Genomic DNA, 17,410 nt, shown 5'->3' on the forward strand with positions numbered 1-17,410 from the left:
ACTTTTTGACCCCCTGAAATCAAAACCACTTGGCCACTTCTTAGGGCATGCCCTGACTTCAGTCAACAATCAGTTCACAAAGAGTGGTCCTTAGGCAGCAATGTCACTATCCGCCTGTTCAAATGCAGAGCCTAGGGCTGTTGGGAGTGACTTAGGGGCTAATGTGCCTGTCATTCGAGCATGAGGACCTGAGTTTGAATCTCCAGCAACCACATAAAAGCAGGTAGTGGTTGGTGGGTCCTGTAACCATAGGGCAAGTGCATGGAGGAAAAGAATAAGCTGGGAGACAGATAGATCCTAGAAGCCTGCTGGCCAGAGAACTTCAGATTCAGTGAGAGACTTTGCTTCAAACAATACTTTGGAGATCAGTAGAGAGAAAGACATCTATATCTACCCACTGCTACCCTCTGTAGGCACAAACATGAACACGCACCAGTGTCCCCTCCTATACACATTAACACACATAAAATAAAATAAAATCTGGCCATAGTGGTGCACACCTTTCATCTCAGCTCTCAGGATAGAGACAGTCAGATCTCTGTGATTTTGAGCCCAGCCTGAGTTACATAGTGAGTTCCAGGACAGCTAGAGCTACATATAGAGATCCTGTCTTAAAAAAGCAAACAAACAAAATTAGTAATAATAATAATAATAATAATAATAATAATAATAAATGCAGATCTGCAGCCAGCCCATCATGGTAGCGCGTGTTGGTAACCTAGCACTTGGTGTCGGGTGAGTGGATGGTAAGTCTGAGGCCAGTCTGGACTGCATAGTGAGACCTTGTCTCCAAATACATAAACTACAAACAAATGAGGGCTGTTGAGATGGTGCAGCCACTCCTTCAGGTTAAGAGGTCTGGCTGCTCTTCCAGAGGTCCTGAGTTCAATCCCCAGCAACCACACGGTGACTCACAACCATCTATAATCAGATCCCATGCCCTCCTCCATTGAGCAGACAGACATGCAGGCAGACCACTCACATATAAAGAAATAAACATTTTTAAACCAGGCATTGGTGGCGCACGCCTTTAATCCTAGCACTCGGGAGGCAGAGGCAGGAGGATCTCTATGAGTTCAAGGTCAGCCTGGTCTACAGAGCAAGTTCCAGGACAGGCTCCAAAGCAATACAGGGAAACCCTGTCTCGAAAAACCACAAAGAAAAAAAACAAAAACAGAAACAAAAACAAAAACAAAACGTGCCTGGAGATAGTGGAGTCATGGTCCATGGTTCTCTACTGTGTAGAACACACTAGATTCAATTCTAAACAAACAAAAATCCAAACTGCATTCCCCACTCAGCCCCGCCAAGTCTGAAACCCTGTAGATAGGACCCAACATATCAGGGATGCTGAGAACCACTGATTTAGAGCAAATAGTGGGATAATTAAATAATAGATTAAGCTAGGCATGATGGTGCATGCCTACGGTCCTAGCACTTGAGAAGCTGAGGCAAGGAAGATCATGAGTATGAGGCCAGGACTGGCCACCTAGCAAGTTCCATAACAGCTTTGGATACAACACAGACCTACCTCAAAATAATGACCATAACTACAAAAATCACCATTACAAAGAATCTAGAGTCTCCTATCTCCTTATACTAAGACAGGTTGGTTGTCCTGGTCCTGTCATTTTTGACTGAGTTTCTTTTTTAAATTAATTTATTTTTATTTTCTGTCTATGGCTGTTTTGTTTACATGTATGTGTGTTAATCACATCCACGAAAAACAGGGTGATAAACTCCCTGGAACTGGAATTACCAACTGTTATGGGCTGCCATGTGAGTGCTAGGAATTGAACTCTGGGTCCTCTGGAAGAGCATCCAGTGCTCTTAACCACTGAGTCATCTCTCCAGCCCCCAGATCTGTCTCTTAACCTCTAGAAGACCCAGTATCTCAGTATTCTTTGGGACCACAGTAAAAGTGTACAGAACATTCTCTTTCCATGGTGCCTACAGGTTCCCTGTTTCGTTTTACCTCACATTTGACCCATAAGGAAAAGACTTCATGCAAGTAGAGCTGTCTGGTTCACACTAGCAAATAGATACAGAATAGAGTGCTAGAGCTAACCCTCTGGTTCTACTCTCTGCCCTTTCTGTCTGCCAGCCTTGGGGACAGCAAAGGTGCTGGGTTGAGAACTCAGTAGGATTTTTTGTGTCACTTGCTATCCCCATTAGCTTATGGGTGACTTTGAGTAAAGTCTTTGACTTTTCTGGACTTCGATTTCCTCCATTATAAGATGAAAATAGGAGCTAGAGACAGTCGGTGATGGTGCATGCCTTTAATCCCATCACTTGGAATTAAAGTCTGATCTACAGAGTGAGTTCCAGGACAGCCAGGACTGTTACACAGAGAAACCCTGTCTCGAGAAACCTAAAAGAAAATAGGGGCTAGATAGATGACTCCAGTTAAGAGTGCATACTGCTCTTGACTAGGACCTGAGTTCGGTTCCCAGCACCTGAGTAGGGCTGTGCACACTGCCTGTAACTCCAGCTTCAGGGAGACCCAGTTCCTCTGACTTTGAGGGTACCTGCACTCACACACAGACATATACATAGACATAATTTATTTAAAAACTAGGGGGAAACTCTTTTTTCATTTTTTAAGAGTTATTTATTTATTTATGTGCAAGTGCTCTATCTGCGAGTACACCTTTATGCCAGAAGAGGGCATCAGATCTCACCGTAGATGGTTGTGAGCAGTTGCTGGGAATCGAACTCAGGACTTCTGGAAGAGCAGCCAGTGCTCTCAACTGCTGAACCATCCCTCCTGATGAAAATAATATATACCTGAGAGTTCTGGACACAAATGAAAAAAATAACCATAAATTTCCCAGCTTCAGGCCCACATGGGATATATATCAACAACCAGCCACTGTTTGGGGTGGAGGGTCACATTAAAGTTCTATTAATTTTAGGAGTGGCTAGAACAATGAATAGAATTTGTTCACCTTCCTTTCCAGAGGACAGTGGCCTTGGGTGTGAGTTCTTGATTGTCCCATCTATTAAATGGGGGGGGGGGAAATGGTGCCTTCCCAGAGTCATTGTTAGCTCATGAGCATTGGGGTCTTAGACTGTATTGTGCTGCAGGGTCTCTCCAAGAGTGACAGGTCTTTGTCCTCCCTGCCAAGAAACAGTTGTAGGAGGTCCCATGGCTTGTGACTGCTGAGATCCCAGCTGCTTACCACGCCTCAGCATCTGCCAAGTTCCTGGACCTCTTTGAGGTCTCAGACTCCAGCCTGGGAAGAGCAGGGATCTGATTTGGACCCCTCTCATCCCATGACAGAGTCTCCATCCACCCCGCTGGCTGGCTCAGCAACTCTGCAGCCACCCAGGTCTATTTTTAAAGCAATTTGTCGGTGGCCCTTTGCGGGGGCAGCTTCCCGGTTGTCCACAGCTTGGCTCTGTAATTTGGAAAGGCTGTGGGTGTTCCTGGACCCCGGGGCTGCTTGTGGGCCAGGGCTGGGTTCTCAGTCTCCCAGCAGGAAGGAGCCTGCCCTCTGAAGAGGGACCAGACAGCCTCTAGCCATCTCCACACCCATAGCGGACCTCAGAGTCCCCTCCATTCTACCCCTGCTGGCTGACCTCCTGGCTCATGCTTTACTGCCCTTCCTGCTGCAGTACTCCCTTGGAGCGGGAGACACCCATGGCCCACCAGAAGAAAGCTGAGGCATTCCTCACTTCAGCCCAGGTGAGGCCAAAAGACCCGCTCCATGACTACATGTTAGGAGACGGACTCTGCCATGGGAAAACCTAAGCATCCTGCCACCTCCATGAGTCCCCATCACGGAGTCCTAACTCACCTGGACTTTGAACTTTGTTTCTGATGTCATGTGTGGTGGCCCAGTATGGAGAAAGCTTTGGATTCCATCCTCAGCACCAGCATAAGCTGAATACAGTGGCACACACCTGTAATCCTGATGCTTGGGAGGTGGAGGCAGGAGGACCAAGGTCATCGAGGTCACCCTCAGCTGCATAGCAAGTTCATAGCCAGCCTGGACTGCTTGAGACCTTGTCTAAAAAAACAAACAAGCAAGGGAGAGGGACCTGGGATTAACATGTAAAATAATCTTCTTTCTAATTAAAATAAAATAAAATAAAAACCAAACAAGCAAAAGGGGCTACAGATGGCTCACCAGTTAAGACCTGGGTTCAATTCCCAGCACCCACATGACAGATCACAGCTGTCTGTAACTCCAGTTCCTGGGGATCTGACACCCTCATACAGACATACATATGTGCAGGCAAAACACCAACGTATGTGAAATTAAAAAAAAAAGTTTTAAAGAAACTTTTTTCTTCCAAGTCTTTCCTCTCTGTTCCCACTGCCTGCCTTTGTCCAGGCCTCATCTTCTCTCTCCTGGACCATTTAGTCCAACAGTATCCCCGACATATACCTCCCAGCCGCATCTTGTCAGTCCCTCCCCCACACCTAGAGATATAGCCAGTCTGTTTGTTCTTTTTACATAATTGGGTTTCGCAGTTCACATGCAAATCTGAAAGTGACAAGCAACTGGGCAGCTCTTGAGGCCCCCCAAATCTATGAAATTGATAATCTGGGGGTGTACATGGATGTTATTGCTCTTTATAGAATTCTCTAGATCTCCTTCATCAGAACGGCAGTTCCTTTTAGCCAGCCTTCAGTCCATCTTGGCACAGAGGGTGGGGTGGAATGGTTCATGGTGGCTGGGTAGCAGTGGAAAGAGCCAGAGTTATTGTTGTAAATTGTTTAAAAAGCGGTGTCAGAGAGAAAGACACCATGCAACAGAGTTCAAGCAGAGGGGTTTTTTATTAGGGAAAGGGGATTGTGAAAAGGGGGATGGGAGGGGGAGACCAGACACCAGGGACAAGAGCAGTGGAAGAGAAGAAGGAAAGAGAGGGGGGGGAACAGGCAGAGAGAGGAGAAAAAGAGGAGGATGGAATGGAGGTGGGCAGAGCCCTTTTAAAAGGGAGCATAGTGAATAGGTACAGGTGGTGCTCTTAGTGGCTGCAGCTGAGGGCATATCCTGTCAGAACTCCAAGGGCAGGCCAATACAAATGCCTAAGTACTAACAGTTATGCTTTTAAATGAATAATCCATGGATTGGTCTGGAGAGACGGCACGGTGGTTAAGTGCACTGGCTGCACCAGGTATGGTGGCACAAGCCTTTCATCCCAGCACTCAGGTGACAGAGGCAGGCAGATCTCTGTGAGTTCAAGGCCAGCTTGGTCTACAAAGTGAGTTCCAGGACAGCCAGGCCGGTTACACAGAGAAACCCTATCTCAAAACACTGGCTGCTCTTCCAGACTTTCTGAGTTCTATTTCCAGCAACCATCTATAAGGGTATTTGATGCCCTCTTCTGGCATGTAGGCAGATATGCAAATAGAGTACTCACATACACAAAAAAAACCCTACATAATAAAAAATTTTTAAAAATCTGGGGCTGGGGCTGGAGAGATGGCTCAGAGGTTAAGAGCACCACTTGCTCTTCCAAAGGTCCTGAGTTCAATTCCCAGCAACCACATGGTGACTCACAGCCATCTATAATGAGATCTGGTGCTCTATTCTGGCATGCAGACATACATGTAAGCAGAATACTGTGTACATAATAAATAAATAATTTTTTAAAAATCTGGGGCTGGAGAGATGGCTTATCAGTTAAGAGCACTGGCTGCTCTTCCAGAGGTCCTGAGTTCAATTCCCAACAACCACACAATGGTTCACAACCATCTATAATGAGATCTGGTGCCCTCTTCTGGCGTGTAGGCAGAACATTGTATACATAATAAATAAATAAATCTTTAAAAAAAAATTTAAGTATTGCAGATGGCCGGGTGGTTAAGAGCCTGTGCTGCAGGAGACTTGAGTTGGATTTCCCAGCACCCATGTCAGTGGCTCACAAAGCACCTGTACCTCTGGCTTCAGGAGATCCAATGCCCTCTTCTGCACACACCTGCTCTTTTGTTTGTTTGTTTTGTTTTTTGAGACAGGTTTCTCTGTATTGCTTTCTCTGGAACTCGTTCTATAGACCAGGCTACACATCTGATCTTACACACAATTTTAACATAATAAAAATAAATCTAAACTCATGAGTCCCAGCATGTTCAAACCCCTCTGTGGCTCCTCATCACTTTGGGATAGAGGTACAGCTCCAGGACAGCTCCCAAGGCCACGCCAGCTGCTAACCTTTCTGATTCCACCGTACTTGCCCAACTGTTGCCACGCTGTTCGCTAGGGCAGTGTTTACTGAATACTGATAATCATGTTAACACTAGTTACTGCTTAATGAGCATTCACTTCTAGCCAGGCACTGTACTTAGTGTTTAAAAGCATTATACTAGTCATTCTTGAAACCTCCCAATTGGGTCTGTCCTTTTCATGTCCTCATTCTTTTCCCCATATGTGTTTGTATTGTGTGTGTGGGTGTGTGTGCGCGCGCACACACATAGAAATGGATGGTAGGTATCTTCCTCAGTCACTCACCCATTATTTTTTAAACAGGGTCTCTCACTGAACCTGTAGCCCACTGATTGGCCAGACTGGGTGGCAAGCAAGCCCTGAAGGTGTTCTTGTGCCCATCCCTCCATCACTGGACTGATAGGCATACGCTGTTGCGCCCAGCTTTTTATATGGGTGCTGGGGATCTGAACAAAGGTCCTCATTCTTGCACAGAAAGACCTTTTCCAGACTGAGCCGTCTCCTCAGCCCCCCTTTGCTCATTTTAAAGATGAGGAAGCTGAGACTCAGAAAGGGTCAGCCACTTGCCTAAGGTCACACAGCGAGTCAGGGGAGGTCTAGATGCTGTGGCCAAGCCTATTTGGTGAGCATTTAGATACAAAGATGCTCTTGCTACTTCTGGTTCCAGCGGACCCATCTCACTTCACCAGAGTGCCCCAGCTTTCCTGCCCATACCCAGATGGGCACTCTGACATCACTCCTCTGTCAAGGGTACTCGCCAGCAGGCAGAAGTTGGTCAGAGCTCTCTGCTCTGGGAGCCCCTAACCTGAGTCCTTCCCACTTCACCTTCCCCCAGATGTGGAACGTGGAGCGTGGGCACTGGGACACAAACTGTGCTCCATTATGGTGAAGCAGGAGCAGAGCCCAGAGCTGCCTGTTGACCCTCTGGCTGCCTCATCTGCCATGGCTGCTGCTGCTGCCGCTATGGCCACCCCACCACTGCTGGGTGTCAGCCCCATCTCCAGGCTGCCCATCCCTCACCAGGTGAGCCTAGGGACCACTAATGGGGCTGAGGGAGGGAAGTAGGCTGAGGGGAGACAGAGGGGAGTGACACCCAATGTCCTGGACTCCACTCCAGGGCTCCATGAACTGAGAACCTTGGGGACTAAGGTCCTCTGCCTCCCACACTGACCACCCCTTTACCATCCTCCAGTAGGCACAAACAGCAGTGCCCACCAAGCATGCTGGGCCCTCCCTGCATGCAGAGAAAGCTTGAAGGGCACCAGGCAGGACTGAGGTTAGTTTTGAAGTCAAGATACCCCCCACCCCGGGGGTACTTCCTTTCCTGTTAAGTTTCAGGATTTGGAGAAAGATGAACATGTAAATGCAAAAAATAGTGTTATATTTTAGTCTGTATTTAGATTAATAAGCTGCACTCATAACAAACCCTACGTCCACTTCCAGAGTGTATAGGGAACCTCACATTGCCTTCTCTCTTTTTTCTTCAGCTTCCTTCCATGTAAAAGGTGCAAGCCACAAGGCCTAAAATTCTATAGCTTAACAAACAAACAAACATTAATCCCTAGGCAGGGGGGTTGCCTCCTGCTGACCACCTGGGTTCAAAGTAAGCAGTCTTAAGCAAGAAAGGTCACCCTTCCTGCTCCCAAGGTTCCAGGGAGCTGATTGACAACCAGCTACATCCTTAGGGATTCCAGAACTGGCTTAGCTAAAGTCAGGGGGAGGAAGGGATCACAGTGGAAAAGGAAACGGAGGCTCCCAGGAGTTAAGCCACAAATCACAGTCAGAAATTTCGAAGCCGCTTTCCAAGTTTGGTCTGTCAGACCCTAGAGTGGAGGGTTCCCACTATAACCAGTGCAGGCCACTGGGGCCAGTCTGTAGAGAGCCATATGAACCACTAAAGTGCCTCTGCCACTCTCCATCACAGTCCCCTCATCTGTAGTGCTGACACTGAGCTGGGTGTAGACCAGGGTATGGCCAAGTTCCTGGACACCCAGCACTATCCCTGATTCTTCCTCATTGTTCTAAGTTCATCACTCTGTCCCTCACACAGTGTAGTGATCTCTGCTACCAGCAGACCCAGTGGGGAGAGACAATCCCAAGAGCCACAGCCTCCTCACTGAGATCACCATTAACGGGCATGTTGGTGATGTTCACATGTACAAAACCACACATGTTCCTGAAGCCCTTTCTAGAACAATACTTTGGAATTTAAATAAATAAGAATGTACATCTGAGCTGGGTGGTGGTGGTGCTTGTGCCTTTAATCCCAGCACTCAGGAGGCAGAGACTGACGGATCTCTGTGAGATCAAGGCCAACCTGGTCTACAGAGCAACTTCCAGGACAGCCACGAAGAAAAACAGAGAAACCCTGTCTCAAAAAAAAAAAAAAAAATGTACATCTGTTTTCACCTGTGCCTTACTTGAAACCCCTCAAGGGCTCTCACTGCTGCAAGCTTCCTTATATGTACTCGACTTCAATTTGTGTCCCAGGATCCATGTCATGTTTCAACTTTCTCTGAGCCTTAGCCAGTTAATTCCTCCTGAACTATTCTTCTCATTCATCCAACAGTTAGAGTGAGACTAACATGACCTCCTGTGCTCATGGTAACCACATACCAAGGCCTACATGGCTTTCATAGTTGGTGAAGGGGCAGCCTCTGTCTACCTGGAAGCTGGCATGGCCCCAGATGCCACAGGAACTATGCATACCTCCTGAGATCCAGTTCTCACCTACAGTGTGTAGCCACCTTCTCTGCTCTTGGGTGTAGTATGGCTTGTCTAAGCATAAGAACTTGCCTCTCTGTTCTTTCTGGGCTGAGCCCAGGACTCTTGAGACCAGCCGTTGTTCCAAATATTCCGGAGGGAGGGAGGAGTGTGAATGACATGATGAGGATTGTTCCCCTGGGCAGGTGATGGAGCTGAACCTGTCTCTTCCTCAGGCCCCAGGAGAAATGACTCAGCTGCCAGTGATCAAAGCAGAACCCCCAGAAGTGAGCCAGTTTCTCAAAGTGACACCAGGTAAGTATGTACAGGAGACTCTTTCTGATCCCAGACAGGCACTCCCTCTGTCCAGACCACGCCTGTCCCTCAGAACTCCCACTTCGCTCCCAGATGTTCTCACCTCCCCAGTAAATGAGAATTCTTTAGCTATCTATGCTCCCTCTTTTTCCTCCAGTCTTTCTCTACCCAGTCTTCAGCTGCCATCGTTCTACCAACGCCAGTCCATTTGCTGATCTTCTAACATCCACTCACAAACTGAAGGCCACTTTATAGTCAGTCATCCTTCCTTCCATCCATACATCCATCCCTTACTCAACCATCCACTCATCTAACTATCCATCCACCCATCTACCCACTTATCCATCCAAATATCCGTCCATCCATCCACCCATCTGTCTATCCACTTATCCATCGATCTATGAATCCATCTCTCACTCTACCACCCACACATCTATACATTCATCTACTCATTCACCCATCTCCACATTCATCCATTCGTCTAACTAACCAACCATTTATATGCCCATATATCCATCAAACCATCCACCAAATATCCATAAATTCATCCATCTACCCATGTAACCATCTACCTAAACACCCACCCGTTTATCTATCCGTCCAACCAACGTTTATTGGGTACCATCTTAATTGTTCCAGGCATTGCCAAAGCAAAGAAAGAAGACAGTCTCTGTACCCGAGTAGATCACATGGTTCCTAGGGTCACAGACTCAGCAGTGATATGGGTGTGCAGATAGCAAATCCACAGGGAGCCTGTACAGCTCATTGGGCCGAGGGAGCATGGTCAGCTTCTGTGAATTACTGGAATGAGAAAGGGTAGCAGAATCATTCCAATCTCACCACATTAATTTGTGAATACTGATTCAACATCTATATACATGTGTCAAGCCCTGGGCTAAGTATTGTAAAACTGGACATATGAATAAGATACTGTTGGTGCTTACATGTTGAAGAGCAGCCAGAACACAGACAAGGCGTGAGAAAGAACTTGTGTTAAGTCACCTCGTACTGTGGAGTTCCTAAAGCAGTTCCCCCACTTACCAGCTCACTGCACCCTTGCGGCTTGGAGCTGACTTTTTTCAACCTTATTCAGTAGATGAGGGAAGTGAGGCTGGGGAGCTCACCAAGACCACATGTATTGGAGTCATTACAGTCAGAACTTGATCTCAGGTCTGTGGATTCCAAGCCCTTCATTCTTTTTGGAGTGGGATCCATAAGAGACACACAAGCATCAGAGGAAGGAGAGAGGCCTGATGTGGGTGCCAACCTGCGCCAAACCCTCCACTCCATGGCCATGGAGCCCAGGTTTCCACACCTAGAGCTACCTGGGAGTTATGTGCCACCCCCAGAACTTTCCCAGCATCTCTGCTAGCTGCTGAGCCTGAGACACCTCTTTCTGATGCTTGCTCAGTGTCAGTCGTCCTGCTGCTCTAGCCATGAAGGGGACGGTGTGGAGGAGGAGCATCACTCCTCACCACTCTGCTGCAATCCCGACACCTGCCATCCTGTTCCTGAGATTGGATCAGTATTTTAGAGTCAGAGAAAGGAAAGGGTAAGGACTGGTCCACCTGAGCCCGGTGGATCTGCGTGGGGACCTTAGTCCCCTCTTGGCTTAGAGAGAACCTGAATCCTGCAGAGCCACAGGCAGGGAAGCATATGGCCCAGGAGCCCCTCATCGAGGTTGCAGGGGGCTTCCTCTGAGCTATCAGAGATAGGCAGTACTCAGCCGTCATCTTTTTGTGTGCCAGATGTCTTCCTGGGACTGCCAAGGGCCTTCTGATACTCCAGCCGAGGTTAAGTGCCTATAGGCACATTCCTTTGGTGACAGGGCTGGCACAGCTCATGTTCAGCTGAACTCAGTGTCACACAGACACAGGGTACAACCCTACTATACTAACCTAGCCCTCTACTTTTTGCAGAGGACCTCGTACAGATGCCTCCAACACCCCCCAGCAGCCATGGCAGTGACAGTGATGGCTCCCAGAGTCCTCGCTCTCTGCCCCCCTCCAGCCCTGTCCGGCCCATGGCCCGCTCCTCCACGGCCATTTCCACATCTCCGCTCCTCACTGCCCCTCATGTAAGCACCTAGGGGTGGGCTGACCCTGGAGGTGAGATAAGGAGTACGTTCAGCTAGTGCCATGACCAGTGAAGGGGTCAGGATACCCCACATCTGATACTTATCCCGTTAGATACAGGGAGATGCCCTTCTGGCAAGTAAGGGGGCATTTTTCACTTCTGCCTTGGGATGACTAGAAATCAAAGGTTCCAGAAAGGCCTAGAAGCCATACTGTCATGGAGCTGAGAACCTGACATTTCTGTACTCTGGCAGTGACCCAGGCTATCCCCAAGGAGCACTGTTTGGGGGCAACATGGAAAGAGACCCAAACCCTGAGGGCATATCCTAAATTGAGATTATGGGGAGGGACCTGTTTCCGAAGACCTGGGGAAATGAGAGCACGGATTCTAGTATAGGGCGGGGAAGGGGCCTCCCAAAGCCCCCCTGACACTCGATGCATGTTACTGGGCTTAACTCAGATGCCTCCCCTTTTCCAAGGGGGAACCGAGGTTCAGAGAGCTGAGTACACAGTAGTGCTCAAATTCGAACCCCAAATTGCCTGTTTTCTTCAGAAACTACAGGGGACATCGGGGCCACTGCTCTTGACAGAAGAGGAGAAGCGAACCTTGATCGCTGAGGGTTACCCCATCCCCACCAAACTCCCCCTCACCAAGGCTGAGGAGAAGGCCTTGAAGAGGGTACGCAGGAAAATTAAGAACAAGGTAAGACTAAAGCCATCCCTACCCTAAGACTCTAGGGACCTCTGTTGCCTGGTGACATCAGTTCTAAAATTGGGGACCACCTAGGAAGTGGATGCATGGCAATGGTAACCCTTGCTTTGGAACTTCCTTCTTTAGATCTCAGCCCAGGAGAGCCGTCGCAAGAAGAAGGAGTATGTGGAATGCCTAGAAAAGAAGTGAGTGTTCCAGAATGGGCAGAGTGCTGTCCTTAGTCAGAGGCCCAGCTGCAGGCAGTGGGTGGCAGTAGGCGGAGGGCAGGGCCAGTGAGTCTGTGGGGAGGCCTTCAGCCTCTGCCTGCTTGGCCTTCCAGGGTGGAGACATATACATCAGAGAACAATGAGCTGTGGAAGAAGGTGGAAACCCTAGAGAATGCCAACAGGTGAGTGGTACCCCCTGTGTCCCACCTATCCCACTAAAGATGGTGGCTGACTCTGGGAGGCAGGAGAGAAGAGAGAGAACCAGGTCGGAATGATACTCCAAAATGTTCCCCAGGACTGTCCTGCCAGTCGCCGGCTTCCCAGCTGTCCTTCACTGCACATAACTCTAGACATCTGGCAGGCTGGTGAGATCTTAAGAAAGACTATACAGGGCAGAAGCTCTCCAGATGTGCTCCACAGCATCTGCCTCTCAGCCTGTTAGAAATGCTTTTTCTCTCTCGCAGGGCATGTCAGCTCATGTCCTTAGTCCCAGCACTTGAGAGGCAGAGGCAGGCAGATCTCTGTGAGTTCAAGGCCAGTCTGGTCTACATAGGGAGTTCCAGGACAGCCAGGACTGCATAGAGAAACCCTGTCTCAAAGAAACAAACAAAAACAAAAAATGCTTATTCTCGGGCCCAGAGCTGGGTTTACTGCAGGAGGGAGGGAGCAGCAATCTATGTAGATTTTATTTTGTTTTGAGACCGAATCTCAAATAGCCCAGGCTGGCTTCAGACTCACCAAGTAGCTGAGGACAACCTCCAACTCCTGATTCCTCAGCCTCTACCTCCTAAGTACTAGGGTACCAAGTGTGTCATTATGCCTGGCTGCAATCGGTGTTGCTGTTGTTTGTTTTATGTGTATGAGTATTTTTCCTGCATGTATGTCTGAGCAACACATGCATGTAGGTGCCCATGGAGATCAGAAGAGGGTGTTGGATCTTCTGGAAGTAGAGTTCCACATGGTTATGAGCTGCCATGTGGATGCTGGGAGCTGAACCTGGATCCTCTGGGAAAGCGGCCAGTGCTCTTAACCACAGAGCCACCTCTCCTTCCGTGTTTTAGTATGCCTTCGAGTAGTTCCCATGACTATTAAATCTGCTGGCCTTGCTACTCAAAGCCAGTTCCCTATTACAACCTGAGAACTTGTAAGAAATCAAGAATTTCAGGACTTTCCTAAGATTGTTAGGTCAGAATCTACCTAGCATGTGTTCGTGTGTGTGTGTGTGTGTGTGTGTGTGTGTGTGTGTGTGTGTGTGTATGTTACCCATGTGTGTTATCTGTGTGTATGTATTATCTGTGTGTGTTGTCTCTCTGTATATGTTATCTGTGTGTGTGTGTGTGTGTGTGTGTGTGTGTGTGTGTCCAGAGATCAACATCTGGTGGCTTCCTTGGCTGTTCTTCACTTTATCATCTGAAACAGTGTCTTTCACTGAGTTTGACCCCCACTGGCTGGCTGAACTGACTGTTTCTGTTTCTGTGTCCTGTGTCCTCTGTTCTCCTCCCCTGACACACCAGGGTTACAGCAGCCATGCTTGGCTTTCTTGCCTGGCTTTTTTTTTCTTTTTTTCTTTTTTCTTTTTTTTTTTTTTTTTTTTTTTTTGAGACTGGGTCTCTCTGGTTTATAGCTCTGGCTGTTCTGGAACTCCTTATGTAGATCAGGCTTGCCTTGAACTCACAGAGACCCACCACCCACCTGCCTCTGCCTCTGCCTCCTGAGTGCTGGGACTAAAAAGTTGTGCACCACCATGGCTGACTCATGCCTGGCCTTTTCACACTGGGATCCAAATTCAGATCCTCAGGCTGGGTGATCACTTTCCCACTAAACCCTTTCTCCGACTCCCCAACTCCATTTTAAGAAGCAGCCTGGGCGACTGCATCGCACTTCATTTGATAAGCACTGGTGCCAGGGAAGCCGCACGACACCTGGCATGTAGCATGAAGTCACAGCCCTGAGCTCTAGGTTCTTGCTTCACTCTGCTATTTCTTGTGAACCTCTCTGGGCCTCAGTTTTCTTGGCACCAAGGATATGACAGCACCGCTTACAGACACGACGACTGTTGTGTTGCATTAAAGAATGCTTACCTGGCTAGACAGTGGTGGCGCACACCTTTGGTCCCAGCACTCAGGAGGCAGAGGCAGGTGAAACTCTCTGAGTTCAAGGCTAGCCTGGTCTACAAAGTGAGTTCTAGGTCAGCCAATGTTACACGGAGAAACCCTGTCTCCTCGAAAAACAAAACAACAAAAAAGAATGCTCACCTGCTGATTTTGCCCCTTTTATAATACTGTTTTGAATTCTAGATAGTGCCCTGAACTATGAACCTACTGAAGTGTTTAATATTATTTTCTAGGCATGATTACAATAGCACAAACAACAGCGTTTAATGGGAGAGTAACACGCCCATCTCACAGCTATGCTGAGGATTGAACCTAGTACCTTGTGCACACTAGGCAAATGCTTTACCGAGATACTAAGTGTCCTCATTTTGTTTTTGATTTTGTGTTTGTCTGTTTACATTATTTTTAAAAGTTTTAAGTTATGTTTGTTTATTTATTTCCTGGGTATGTGTGTGCACATACCGTGGTGCACCTGTGCAGGTTAGAGGGCAATTTGCAGGGTTTTTCTGTGTTGTGGCTTAGCCCTGAACTTCCTATGTACCCGGAAAAGGCATCCTCCTGGCCTGCCTTGGGAGAGCCTCTCTACATTTTCTCCTTTCCTTCCTGTGACCCTGCTTCTTAGGCGGATCCCAACCACTGCCCTGATTGGCTTAAAGAATCCGCGACTCCTCCCCCTACTCCCAACCAGGATAGAGGCGGAGCCTTCAAACTTCATCTAGCTACCTCTGCCCTTAAATATCGAAGAGCTTTAGGGATATTTCGCCACCTACTGTTCACTTTAGGAACTGCATAAACCTAGCTACGTGGAAAAGTGCACTATTTACTGTGTGTACTCAAAGGATTCCGTGCTGGATAGAACCTAGTTCTTGCCCTCACTTAGCAATGGAGATTGACATGGAGGCCTACAAATAAAGCTAAAGGGTTACAGGTGTTGCACTAATAGTAAAAACAGCAATAAAATTAACATAAACAATGGCTACCATTTACTGACTTCACTACACACTGTGCCAAGAGTCTTTCTTGTCGAATCAGGGTGCTGTGGGGTGCAAAGGAGGCAAGCTGATGTGTCTGTGACTGGTTTGGGGTAAGAAAAATATAGCCTTTTCTGAGGAGAGTCAGGGCACTCCCTAAGTTTCTTCAGGTGAGCCAACTTTCCACCATGAGGCAGGCCCCAGATATCCAAGCCAGGCTGCAGAAGAGCCAAGCAAGAGGTGACCTGCCCAGTCAAGAGAAGAGCAAGCCACCTTAGGAGAGGCCAGGATGTAGACACAGTTGCCCTACTTGGTCCCCTCTGGTGACTACTGTGCCTTCCTCAGGACCCTGCTCCAGCAGCTGCAGAAACTCCAGACTCTGGTCACCAGCAAGATCTCCAGACCTTACAAGATGGCGGCCACTCAGACTGGCACTTGCCTCATGGTAGGTGCTACTCCCTAGCACAAGGCCACATCGGGTAGCTCCTCTCAAGGCCTGCTCTCTGGGACAGTAAGCAGAGCCTGCAGGGGCCGGTGACCTGAGCAGACCAGTCCTAACAGAAGTGAGATTGATGCCACTGAATCCAGTGAAGGGCAGGTCCTTGGGAAAGTGGCTTCTTCAGATGTGGGGAGTGTGGCTCTTTTGGGAATGGGTGATAAGGAGTCTGAGAGCCCCCAGGGGACACCTAGGAAATGCTTGGTCTCTGTTTGGCCCTCTTCCATTAGTCTGTCTCCTCTCCAGTGAGCACATGTTGCCTCTGAAATCCTGAGGGCAGGGCCTCACTGGAGCTGCCCAGGAACTCTTAGTTCCTTCTTGTCAACTTCCTGGGGCTCAGGCTGAGAATGTGATGTGGGGAGATGTTCCCCACCCTGGTCACAGTTGCAACCCTCCCTTTTCCCTTCCCCTTCCCCTTCCTCTTCCTTCCCTGACTTCTCTCCCCTGTGGGTGGAAACGACATAGAACCCTCCCTGCTGGCTCTGATACTGCTTTTCATGTTCCTGGAGTTCAGTTCAGGGTGACTGAGCAGCCTTTGCTTTCAGAAGGGCAAAAGACTCACTTCTAGGAAACAGCCAGCTCTGGAGAGGCTTTCTTGGGAAAACACTGGGCCTTTTGCATCCAACAGTTTGGGGTGAGGAGAAACAGGGGTGGCCAATCTGGTAGGCCCTCCCTGCCCCAGATCTGATGGCTGCTCTGCCCGCTACTAGGTGGCAGCCTTGTGCTTCGTTCTGGTGCTGGGCTCCCTGGTGCCCTGCCTTCCTGCGTTCTCTTCTGGCTCAAAGACTGTGAAGGAAGATCCTATTGCAGCTGACAGCGTCTACACAGCCAGTCAGAGTGAGTACCCCTCAAATTCTGGGTGGGGCCCAGATATGAGAGAGAAGTCATGCCAGGTACACTGGCACACATCTTTAGTCCCCACACTCAGGAGGCAGAGGCAGGTGGATCTCTATGAGTTCAAGGCCAGCCCAGTCTACAAGGAGACTTCCAGGCCAGTCAGTTTGGAGGGCTGGAGAGATGGCTTAGGAGTTAAGCGTACTGGCTGTTCTTCCAGAGGACCCAGGTTTGATTCCTAACCACCCACGTGGTGACTCACAGTCACCTGTAACTCCAGTTCCAGGGGATCCAGTGCCATCTCTGGTCTTTGAAGGCACCAAGCACACGAATGATGCACAGACACACAAGCAGGCAAAATATCCATTCACATTAAAAAATTAAAAAATAAATATTTTTCAAAGATAGAGGTTGGAAGCAGGACAGAAGTGGCCCAGCACTCGGGAGGCAGAAGCAGGTGGATGTCTGCATTCAAGGCCAACCTGGTCTACAGAGAGAGTTTCAGGACTCTGAAACCAGGGCTACACAGAGAACACTTTCTCAAACAAACAGACACAGAGAAAAAGATTGGGGTTGGCATTATCTCAATTCTACACTTTAATTTTGCAGATAGAATAACTGAGCCCCAATGAGGGACTAGGATTTATTTAATGCTAATGGTAGAATTGAGACCACACTCTAGTCTGCCTCTCTGAGATCCCTTGGTGTGACTTGGAGGAGGCAGCCTTAGAGGACGGTAGAGCATTCTAGGTCTAACCTCCATGTATGAGGGTGGCAGTGGTTACGATGCATTGACTAAGCACTGTTT

At 48.4% G+C, this 17,410-nt stretch overlaps 1 protein-coding gene across 2 annotated transcripts in view; it reads left to right on the forward strand.

The window, feature by feature from the left end:
* The window catches only part of Creb3l1 (cAMP responsive element binding protein 3 like 1), a 43,553-nt gene that overhangs the window by 23,310 nt on the left and 2,833 nt on the right, over nt 1-17,410 (forward strand). For both annotated transcript variants that reach the window (XM_027422486.2, XM_027422487.2), the window contains exons 3-10: nt 7,012-7,199; nt 9,116-9,194; nt 11,114-11,271; nt 11,823-11,972; nt 12,108-12,166; nt 12,301-12,369; nt 15,618-15,717; nt 16,479-16,605. In XM_027422486.2, coding sequence (XP_027278287.1) covers nt 7,012-7,199; nt 9,116-9,194; nt 11,114-11,271; nt 11,823-11,972; nt 12,108-12,166; nt 12,301-12,369; nt 15,618-15,717; nt 16,479-16,605 — 930 coding nt within the window. The remainder of the gene's footprint in view (nt 1-7,011; nt 7,200-9,115; nt 9,195-11,113; nt 11,272-11,822; nt 11,973-12,107; nt 12,167-12,300; nt 12,370-15,617; nt 15,718-16,478; nt 16,606-17,410) is intronic.

This window comes from Cricetulus griseus, chromosome 6 (genome assembly GCF_003668045.3).
Source record: "Cricetulus griseus strain 17A/GY chromosome 6, alternate assembly CriGri-PICRH-1.0, whole genome shotgun sequence".
In the NCBI taxonomy this organism is placed as follows: Eukaryota; Metazoa; Chordata; class Mammalia; order Rodentia; family Cricetidae; genus Cricetulus; species Cricetulus griseus.